Below are 11,609 nucleotides of genomic sequence, written 5' to 3'. Positions count from 1 at the left end.
CATCCCCTAGTAACTATGGTACTAAGTTTCCCCATTGCAGTTTGTTTTTTCAATATGCAGAAACATGTGAAGTGATGAGCAATTAACTGGGTTAGGGAGCAGCATTTTTTTTCTGTTGGCATAAAAAAGGTTATTCCAGAAAAAAAATGCTGCTCCCACTTTAACAATAAATTAGGCCCACCGTCAAAGATCATGGGCAGGTACTTGTAACCAGGGGAAATAAGGCCCGGAGCTCAAAAGTCTCGGTGCTTATTTTTATGGCAGAATCTTTATATTTCTCTTTTCTGATTTACTACATTCTGATAGTGGATCAGAGTACGATCTGAAATGTTAATGAAAAATATTTACACAGTCATCCAACAGCTTAAAGGATTCAATACCATGGACTGAAAAAATTTAATGTCTTTAAGTGATTGCAAGAATTTCACAATACTAAATTAAATTAGCACAAATTATTGATCCCTGTAAATAATGGCTGACATAGAACGTCAAGAATTTGTTTCAAACGCATACCCTATTGCTATTGGTCCAGTTTTATTAGATTTGACGGTGACTTCAACTTTTTCTAAACGGAATTAAATTATATCCTTAAAAAGAAGGAAATAATGATATCGAAGTGAATTGTATTTTAAAATTCTATTTGGTAGGTTTTTTTTATTAGTGTTGTCTGTGGCATATCATATTAGCTATCAAATGGTTTGCATGATTAGAATGTACTAGATTAGGGACTACCTTCACATGGAAAGAAAATTTTCAACGATTAAAGGTGTTGAATTTAAATCTTGTTGTTTAATCAGGAAGAAAAGATTCCAAAAGCAGAAAGTTGTAAAATATGGATTGAATTGTTGAAATCAAGTTGTTAATTATATAAAGATTACTTTGGGCTGGTTTCTTTAAGGAGATTTGATAAAAAAAATATAATCCATTAAGAAAGAAACCAAGACAGAACTGCAAATTATAATACCTACAGCTATGACTATGAGGGATCATAAATATTAAATATAATCAAAAGAAGATAGCTGTGAACAAAAGTTGCATATCCACTTGTAAATAGCATTAATTTATTAATGAGAAACTATTACAGCCAACATTTCTCTTTCTTGCTACTTTTTGTTTTCAATAAAATGAACTCAATCCAATTATAGTATAGCATTATGGACAAAAACCATCTTTCCAGTGCTGTTAAAAATAGTAAACTGAGAGCGATGTCCTTCTATTTCTGTTTCTTTTTCACTAGCAGGTATTACTTGTTCCTGAAAGATAAAATAATTGACACAACCTGTTGCATGCAAAGTAGTTCCTCAAAAAGTACTGAATTATTTTCAAACAAGTCAAATATCTGTTCAAGTACATGTTCTTAATCCGTGTTCATGATAGCTTTTACCATACAGATTCTTCAATACATGCAGTTGCACATTATAGAAATGTAAAATCCTTTCTGTGACAACATTTATAAAATGTACTAGAAATAACTATTGTAAAATCCATGGAATTATGTGACTGCTACAAGCATAGAATGAAGATTCCTATTTCAGGCAGTACACTTTCTTCGAGTCATTTATTATCATGTATGTTGCCTGTATACTTCTATGGCAATTTCTTTCAAATCTGAAAATGATATTTGATAACATTTGGATTGAAATTCACACACCTTACAATATTTGAATTTGATTGCATTTCCCAGTACACAATTGCAAACTATGAACAGACTTGAGCCTTATACATTCTGCTCTTATTCTATTGAGTGCAGTAGGATATATAATAATTAAATTAAGGCCTTATGCACAGAGGGGACTGAACCTATAGATTGTTAATTTGTAAAGCTATTCCAGCAGACTTTATGAACTTGAGAAAACTACAAGACATGGTAAAGGATCCAAAATGGCGATCAATCACTAGGACAGGAACACCTCAACTTCCTTCACCATGGTATAGAGGACTAAGTTTTACTATAAAATTCCATAAATCACCATGAACTTGGTCCCCTGTCCTGAATATGCTCCAGCATCAAAGCAGGAAAAATACCTCACAGAAAGTTCAGAAAGAAAGGGAAGGAAAAATAATATGGGGAAAAAGTTGCAATGCAGATAATGATTAATTTTCTGCAATTTTAGGCACCATCCCAAAGATCCCATATTAAGGGCACCCATGGGATTGCCACTCATTTAATTCTCGTCAATGCAGACATCAGTTACCTTTTAGTAAAGGCAAACCTGCACAAGGACAAGTTACACGTCAAATAATGTCTCCATCCCAGATATTTTAGATTAGAGTTCCTAAGGATCATTATCCATAACAAATAGGCCAAATTTTTTGATTGCTATGGAAGATGTCTACAGTTTTTTGCTTTTACCATTTAAAAAAATGTAAAAAACAAGTATATCTAACATTTTCTAAACGTAGATATTAAACTAGGAGAAAGTGATCTCCATTTATACTAGTTCACTGAATTCATTAGTCATTTTGTCATGTTCATATACCAAGATAACAAAGCAGGAAAGTATCACACAAGAAACAAATATGGAATAAGGAATTTAAAAAATAACATCCCTAGTAAATGGTCAAATTACATGTAGAAAGCGTAGCCAAAAATAGAGTGAAATGTCCTAATTAGTTTTGTATGGAAAAAGGACGTGTTTCCTGTTAGATTGGACAGAATGTGGCCTTATTCATAGCATACCTTTGAATAAAGTAATGTGTGTAAAAAAGATTCAAGCGAGAGAAGACTAGTTAGTGACCTGCATTTCCTGGCCATTATATGAGGCCCGTATACCTTATATTAGCCAAAAAGGAATTCAAAGTTGGACCTCAGTAAGCCACCTAATTTATTTTATTAATTGTTAATTTATGCAAATGAATTCTCTAGAAAGGTACAGACCAAATTTACAGGCACAAGACATGAGAAAAGACATCAGTTCTTGTGCTCAAAGAAAATCCCTATGCTAGTACACCAATGAAAGCGTTTTAGGAAAGAACATGAAAATAGTCTATGAATGTAGTCAGTTTCACAGTGCAAACACAGAAGAATTCCCTACAGTTTAGTAGTGGTTTGTGTGTGTGAAATTTGCTAGTTTTAGAACAGACATGACCACTCCTTACAATTTAATAATGGTGTATGAGAGTACAAAATTGTTAGTTTTTGAGGCTACAAGAATTCCGTTTTCATTTTAGACATCCCAGAACAATTGTTAACATTTTTCCTTTCTAAGAAGAAGCTGCAAGTTAATCTTATTCTTCAATATGGGCTATCATCTGTAACCTTTATCGATTTATACCTTATTAACTTAGTTTAGCTGGTATATTGTTGGTACTTTCTAAGGACTGTTAATACCCTTTATGTGTTTGTCTGATACAAACTTTAAGAAATCATGGCAAAGAAAGCTAGACTATCAAGTATCTGTACCATCTGCAGACAGCTATTAACTTAAATGGGTATGCCTAGTACCATCTACAACTATATTATGATTGGATCAAATGGAGGATTAAGACTAAACTTAATCTAGTCTTAAGACAAATGTTATTGAATAGCCAACTTCTATTTAAAAGTTGGGAATACAATATAATTATGGTCTCAGCTTCCAATATATGAGTTTTTATAAGTTCAAACAGACCACAGTCAATTACATAGACAAAGTCTATCCATACCACTTCTGCCTCGTCTTCTTCCAGGCAATCATTTGCCTTTGCATTGGTTCTTCCTATGATCTCGGTCTTTGGTACAAACCTTCCTCTGAACCGTGGTTGATTGTCAGCTAAACTTTTACGGCATGCATACTGTCAAATTAACATTTAACAAATTAGTGAAATGCATATGAGAATCTGAGGACTAGGAAACATTAAAATTAAGTTGAACAATAGACAAGCCAAGCTGAAGTTGCTGATTCTACCTTGATCTTTTTGTTGAAATTCCTATTATTACGCTTCTTCCTGTACCTATAGAGCCGTTCCCTTCGTTCTTCCACAGTGTACTGGCCAATCTTAAATTCCCCATCTTCAGAAATTGAGCTAGTGGATTCCAGAGGTCTAGGAGATCCTTGAACTGACTGCATGGAACCCAAGCAACTCCTTCTTAGAATGTTCCAAACAACTACCATAAAGCTAATGCAAAAGTTGCCCATGCAATCCACTATGCATAAGATGAAATATATGTCAGTATCTGTTGCATCCACTGGTATTATAAGTACACAAATTACAACAAATTGCAAGGGCCAAGTTGAAAAATCGCATTAACTCTGCTAAAATTTCTGGACAATTTTTTTATCTTGCATCAAGAATAAAATGCTCTAGAAGATGATTGGAGAATGGAGTACAGCCTCATTTCATTTATTAATCTATCTTAAGAGTCTTGGACAGTCGATGGAAGGACCCTATAATACTAAAAATATGCAAATGGTTCCATGGTAGAAATTTACGCTTCCTCTATTTTCCTATTTTACTAAGATAAGCATCACTAGCTGCTAGACTTTCTCATGAAATCAGAAAATACAGTAACGGGAAATACATAAATCAGATCAATTAAATAATTCAATAACAAGCGTACAATGCAAATTTTATTTCCGCAAACACCATTTTCTTTACCTTGATGTCCCCTGTACTGTGAACACGCCTCATTGGCATAGATGTAGGCCTTATACCCAATCCTTGAAAATCTAAGAACTGAGGGTTTGGTTTTCCTTCCATTATTGGGTAATGAACAGGAGAAGATTGAGGATACTGAAAAGTCCGATTAACTGGAGGATAGGCACATAACTGACCTAGCTCATGGCTGCTTGAGCTTCTCTGCATCTTAGGTAGATTCTGCATGTATGTGGCAATTGGAGAAAATGAATTCCCAGATACAAGAGTTTCCTCGAAGCTTGATATTGGATGGTCAATGGAGTCACTTGCTCTCTTTACTGCAGGAGAAATATTGAGGCTTTTAGGGACAAAAACATCTTTTGAATTTAAAGCTTCTCCTGTCTCTGTTTCCGGACTTAAAAGATCAGGGGAAGTCCGCATGGGGATAGCAATAGTAGAAGACAAATTACCAGCTGCAAATTTTTTCTCTGGGTCCAGAATTGAGTGACTGACAGAGTTGCCGATTTCCATGGATCCAGAAGGAAAACTAGGGCTTGGATACATGGATGCAAGTTTGCTCATATATAAATCTATATTTGTAACATCATTGGAGAAACCAGACGAACCCTGCATGGGTGTAGCAATTAAAGAAGATGAATTCCCAACTGCTAGATTTTCCTCGGAACCTAATACAGGGCAACTGATGGAGTCGTTAATTTGCACTGATCTAGAAGGAAAACCAGGGCTTTGACAGATGGATACAGCATTGAAATTCACAAAACCATCTACAGTATTTTTCACCTCAGTGGACAAATCGGGGAAACTCTGCATTGATGTAGAAATTAAAGAAGACGAATCGCAAGCTGCCAGATTTTCGCCTGAAGCTAATACAGAGTGACTGATGGTATTGTCCGTCTCCATTGATCCAGAAAGAAAACCAGGGCTTTGACAGATGGATACGGGTTTGGAATTCAATAAATCTTCAAATGTGTTTGCTACCTCAGTGGAAAAATTAATTAGATTATTTGCAGAGCTGCTCACTTGGGCAGGAGCAATTTGAGGGGTATTTGGGCTAGACTCGGCTATAGACCTTCCCAAATCTTGACCGCTATCACAGGCATAAAACATCAGCTCGTCATCCAGATTAACGCCCTGCATGAGAGCAATCTCGTCTGCCGCCAAATCTTCGCTTTGAGAACAACCTTCATTGGAGATGTCTGCTAAGATGGGGGCCTTGAACAGGTCACTCTCCTCGAATTCCATTTGTGTCATGGTTGAAACATCCACAAACTGCCCCTGCATATGACGATTATCTTAGCCAAGCACAAGAAGCAACACCGAATAATACAATCAAGCAAAGCTACCTTTTCATCGTTAAATGATTTTCGCACTCAAAATATAAAAAGTTGAAACCCACATAGACAATTTAAGTGGGAACAGAATCCACATGCCAAATTTGATCAGACAGATATCCTAGTTACACCCAAGTACAAAATTTATCTGGGCAAGGAATCTAAATACAAAAATTGATCAAACAGGCTTTTCCTGATAAAACAAACAGGCCAGAATTGATTAAGCAGGATTCCTGGATAAAACCTATAGCATGCTAAACAGGATTTATAGTTAAAACCTGCATGTCAAAAATGACCAAACAGGCTTTCTAGTTAAACCCCACATGCTAAAATTGATCGAAGATGCTTCCAAGTTGAACCTTGAACCTGTATCCATTATTGATCAAGCAGGCTTTCTTTTTCAGATGAAACAGAGGAAGCCAAACCGAGTGCTTTTTTAAGTAACCCACAAACATAAACTGAGCGTACAAAAGTACCCACCAAACAAAGTGGGCATCTGTAATCAGGCACAAAACCAAAAATAGAAGCAATAATGTAACGCTAAATTCTACAACTACTCCAAAACCCCACAAGAAATACCAAATTTTTCAGTAACATCAGATACCCCACAAGCAATAAATGTTGAAGCGAATGCCATGAGCTGAATCTTTCAAACCCAGAAAAACCCTTAAAAAACCCTGATACTCACAGGACTCATATTCCCTTTGCTATCCTCCTGCAGATTGTTTCGCTCCTGAATATGATCTAAGGAGTAAGGAAACAGGCAATCTGCCTCCGAATACATTTCCTGTGAAAAAATGTTCAAAAACTTCATCAGTTCTTCTTGATGACGATGTTATTGCAATTGTGATTCTTGTGGGTGTGCATGCGCGCTACTTATAATACAAAATTCCCACTCTCTACTTTATTAGGCTCTGCAATCATAAAATTTGGAGCAAGAAAAAGACAGATGAATTTCATTTCCAACACAGACAATTCGAAAATCGATCGAATCTGGAAGGAGACCATGACTACGAGCATAAAATGTAAATGTAGTCCAGCTATACAAACAAAATGTTCTACAGCCATCCACACTGTCAATTCCGCGCACGAAACCAAGTAAATTTCTCGACTGAAAAAACAAATCCGTCTCAATCTCACGAACTTTCCGGTTGACGACGTGGCACGTGGCTCACACACGCCTCTGCCAGCATGGATGCCCACGTCAGCCTTGATAAAATCTCAACCCATTCTTGACCTTCCATTTTGTTACATATACAAGGTAATGTTATTTTTTTTAGTGTCTTTATACCTCAAAATGACTTGTGTATTACCTAATGAATATTTTTTTGACTTTTTATTTTTCCACACCTTTTAAGGTAGGGACAAAACTAATTGATTGATGGGCATATTCATATTCATATTCATTTCATTTTATTTCATTTTATCTTTGCTAGTGTCTCATCAAGGTGGGGATTCATGAAAAGTCCACTCTCTCCAATGGCAGTTTTGGAAATGCCAGTGCATTGAACAAAGTAGTCTTTCTCCAAGTGGCTCTTGGTCTTATTCTCTCAGGGTGGGCCTCCAAACACAGAGAATATGTCATACTCCATGCCAAAGATCCCATAACCATATACCTCTATGAGTTAGTGAGAACATCTTTCCCTTCCAATAAAAACAAAACTTGCCCACTTGCTTTTGTAAGCTCATTTTTTTTTCCATATATGGTAAAATACATAAAGGGTATGTATGGCTTGTAATTTATATAATCATTTTAAAGGTGATTCTTATGCAAGGACACTAGGGCATGTATGCATGCATGTAGTGTTAAGTTAATATCTATGAGATATTATTTTTTTGTTTCTTTTTATGGAATTCACATGTTTGTTTTGCTATTCAGGGACATGAGAGTTTATGTTGATATCTCTTTCGTTGTCGGGGATTTAGGGTATTCATTCTGTCCAAGATTCTACAATCTAGGGCGTGAGTTCATGTTAATATCTCTTTCGATCTACATGATCTACCGACATGAGTTCATGTTAATATCTCTTTCATGAGATTTACCGTATTCATTTTTTTGAAATCTAATGTATCCATTTTAGGATCTAGGGTAGTCATCCCAGTGAAGTTTTCATCTAGGGTATCAACTTTGTCAAAGTTATCCAATGTATTATTTCTAACAAAGTCGTGTGGAACACGACCTCATCTCTTATATCACGGTTCTATGAGTTTAAACTTTGATAGATGGTGTAATCAAAAAATATATCTACATCCTCACCTATTCTACTCAATCAATTTAATTACAACTGATATTACTATTCAATAACAATAATGTATTTATTTGAATTATATAAAACATGATGTATAAACTTTATATGTGAAATGTGGCTTGATAATAGTAAATATGTCACATATATATTTTTATTATATTAAATATGCCATGCATATTATTATTCTATTAAATATGCCATGTATATTATTATTCTATTATATATGTCATATATATCATATGCCATCTAAATGTTTTGTTGTGTTTAAATATATATTTGTAAAAATATATAATGATTTTTTTCATATATGATAACATGCATAAAGGGTATGCATGTATGTAGTGTTCTAAAGATATTATTTTTTGTTTTGAGTTTATGTTGATATTTCTTTGGCTCAAAGCCAAGGATCTAGGTATGAGTTAGAGTCATTGAGGGTATTCATTTCATCAAAGTCATATGGGGCATCATCTTAGTCTCATCTGTTACATCACATTTCTAAAGGTTTTACTTATTGATGGATGGTATAATCAATGAACATATCACCTTCACCAATTGTGTTTAATCAATTTAATTACAGTCCTTTAGTAGAGATATTATTATTGTATTTATTTTCATCATATAAGATATGATGTATAAGTTTTAAATATGAAATGTAGTTTTCTAATATTAAATATGCCTCTCACACATATATGATGTTACATATACTTTATTATGTTAAATATAAACACACACACACACATATAATTAACAGTCCTTTAGTAGAAATATCACTGTTAATAAATTTTTTTTCATTATATATGATATGATGTATAAGTTTAAAGTATAAAATATAGTTTTCTAATATTTTTTGGGTCCAAAATAAATGTCTCTCTCATATATATATATATGTGTGTGAGAGACATGTAGTCACGTGTGAAGAGTAAGTTTATTACGTGATAATGATGTTATTAACTTAGCATTAAAAAATATTGCTTATTTAATATTAATGGCCCATTCTTCATCATATAATATTCTCATTTAAATTTGACGTTGCCTACTGAAAAGGATAGAAATGTCACTCCAAATTTTATTAATTTTCAGCATCTAAATGTTTTGCTGTTTATTGGAAAGGATAGTTTTTTATTATTGTAAGGTATCAATATTAAATATGTTGTATAAATATTTTTTTAGGGTACGTTTCTTGTTATTTGTGCTCATATGGAAAAGATGGGTTTAATATAAATATTTTAGCTAGTTTTGGTATTATGAAGGGTAGTTTCAATAAGTATATTGATAATTACTAATATTAAATGTGTTATATAAATATTTTGTTATAGGTTTAAGAATATGTTTGTCTTGGAATTGACATTTCCCTACCAAAAATGATTTTAATAGATGTAAATGAATGAATTTAATGAATGCATTGATAATTATCATATTAAATGTGCTAATCTAGATTTGAGAAAATAATATCTTTGTAATTTATATATATGTACCAAAAATGATTTAAGAACATAAATATCTTATAGTTTATATTAATATAAAAAATATATTTTTAATAGATACAAAGAAACCATTTAATAAATGCATTGAAAATCATAAAAGATTAAATGAGTTGTATAAATATGTTAATCTTTTTTAAAAAAATATATATTTAATAATTTGTGTAAATTAAAAAATAATTTTAATAAATAAATTATTTAAAATAAACGTGGAAGTCTTTCATATATAACCTCCTTAATAAGGCCAGTTAATCTAAAAAAAACTTTAATTAAAATAAAACTAATATATCTATATTTTAAAAATATAGGTAAATTATGTCAAGAGATATCTTATAATAGAAAGGAATCTGATTGATTTTACTATTGTTCCCTTTTAAATATTATGGTAAATATAGGTAAATTATGTCAAGAGATATCTTATGATAGAAGGGAATCTGATTGATTTGATTATTGTTCCCTTTTAAATATTATGATAAATATAGGTAAATTATGTCAAGAGATATCACATAATTGTGGTTTATTAGTTGTCAAGAAGGACATGGAGCTCAATAATGCTCAAGATGTAACAGTTTCATATGCATATACTTAGAAACAAATGACAATGATTTTATTTTATTCAGAGTAATAAAATAATACTTATAGAAAAACTTAAACATCCATACATTTACCTCTCATCTACAAGTCAAATTTATTTATAATCAATTTTTTATTTACAAATATTTATATATCATTGTAGAAACCTCTAGACATAACTCTCCCCATAATAATACATTTGTTGCTCAATAGTTAATTCATACAACATTTACTATTAACAAAATAATCCGGAAATAAAGGGGGTAAGAAAATCACGTTTACCACTGTCAACGGAATGACACTTTTACTCTAACTAAGCCGTTTCCGAGAATATCATGTGTATGAAACCATGCCCATTAGTCGGGTGGGACTAAATATTTTTACCTTAATCTGGGGTAAGCTAAAAACTTCTTGGAAAAATAATAGCTAATATTTTTAGCTTGATCTGGGGTGGGACTAATTATGTCCGTTTGGTAAGCGTGGTATCAAAAACTTTTAAATTTAGATTCTTGCCTTAAATCATGGCAAATAGCAACATGTACAAAAAGTTTTCTTTTAGTATAAGAAGAAATTACATCAATCCAAATGTAAATGGAGGAGTTTTTATTGAAGAATTTAGGGTTATATATAGGAGAGAAGATTTGGTAGTTCCACAAGGTAATTTCATTATTTTTTAGTTGAATATCCCAACTTTGCATTTCACAATTTCTTATGTGGAAATTTCAAATTGTTTCTAATTTTTTACACGTTGCTTATAACTAAGGTTTTAGGTCACATCATCTTAGGTCACATCATCAAATATGATATGACATCAGGATGTTTTTTGTCAAGGTGTCCAAAAAGGTCATAATAAAAAAAAAGTTAAGACGGGTAGTTGTGCACCAAGTCATGTTTTATTTGTGTATTGATTTGGCATTACATGATTTGTTATTTTTTAGATTTAAGGATTGCATTTAGTTCAATTATGGGTACCTATCATGGACACTAATAACTTTAAAGTCACAAGTGTTGATGTAATATTGTTAGAAATAAATCAATAAATGTTATAACAACATCTTGCAACATAACTAGTGGGTCCTCTTTCTTATGTGAAATAAATGTATTTATCTTTGTTATAATAGATTTTTAATTGTTACTTATATTTTCATTTTGTTATTTTATTTGTTTGACTATGTAATTGTTTTGATATGGTAAAATTATGAAAGTGATCAAGAGCTAGGTCATATTTAAACTTAGAAAATAGTCATCTTTTAAATAAAATAATTTTATTGCATTGTGAAATGTAATTTATAGTAACGATAAGAAATAGAGTGTACTATTTAAAGTGTCCATTCATTTTTTTTTATTGATGTGTCCATTCATTTTTTAATTTAGAGCCATCATAATTTTAAAATACA

At 32.3% G+C, this 11,609-nt stretch overlaps 1 protein-coding gene across 4 annotated transcripts; it reads right to left on the bottom strand.

The window, feature by feature from the left end:
- Positions 1-1,615: 1,615 nt before the first annotated feature.
- LOC131030628 (uncharacterized) lies at positions 1,616-6,976 on the bottom strand. 4 transcript variants are annotated; one of them, XM_057961509.2, is made up of 5 exons: positions 6,598-6,976; positions 4,579-5,853; positions 3,888-4,043; positions 3,646-3,774; positions 1,616-2,213 (listed from the first exon to the last, which is right to left on the bottom strand). In XM_057961509.2, the coding sequence occupies exons 1-5, from the start codon at positions 6,721-6,723 to the stop codon at positions 2,199-2,201; spliced, it is 1,701 nt and encodes a 566-aa protein (XP_057817492.2). In that variant the 5' UTR covers positions 6,724-6,976; the 3' UTR covers positions 1,616-2,198. The 4 variants fall into 4 exon arrangements, with proteins under 4 accessions (XP_057817492.2, XP_057817493.2, XP_057817496.2 ...); XM_057961510.2 differs by having other exon boundaries at positions 4,579-5,847; positions 6,598-6,956; XM_057961513.2 differs by lacking the exon at positions 6,598-6,976 and adding an exon at positions 6,188-6,209 and having other exon boundaries at positions 4,579-5,847.
- Between the last annotated feature and the right edge of the window lie 4,633 nt (positions 6,977-11,609).

This window comes from Cryptomeria japonica, chromosome 3 (genome assembly GCF_030272615.1).
Source record: "Cryptomeria japonica chromosome 3, Sugi_1.0, whole genome shotgun sequence".
Taxonomy (NCBI): Eukaryota; Viridiplantae; Streptophyta; class Pinopsida; order Cupressales; family Cupressaceae; genus Cryptomeria; species Cryptomeria japonica.
The sequence above is the reverse complement of the archived record's forward strand: the minus strand, read 5'-3'. Positions and strand labels throughout refer to the sequence as shown.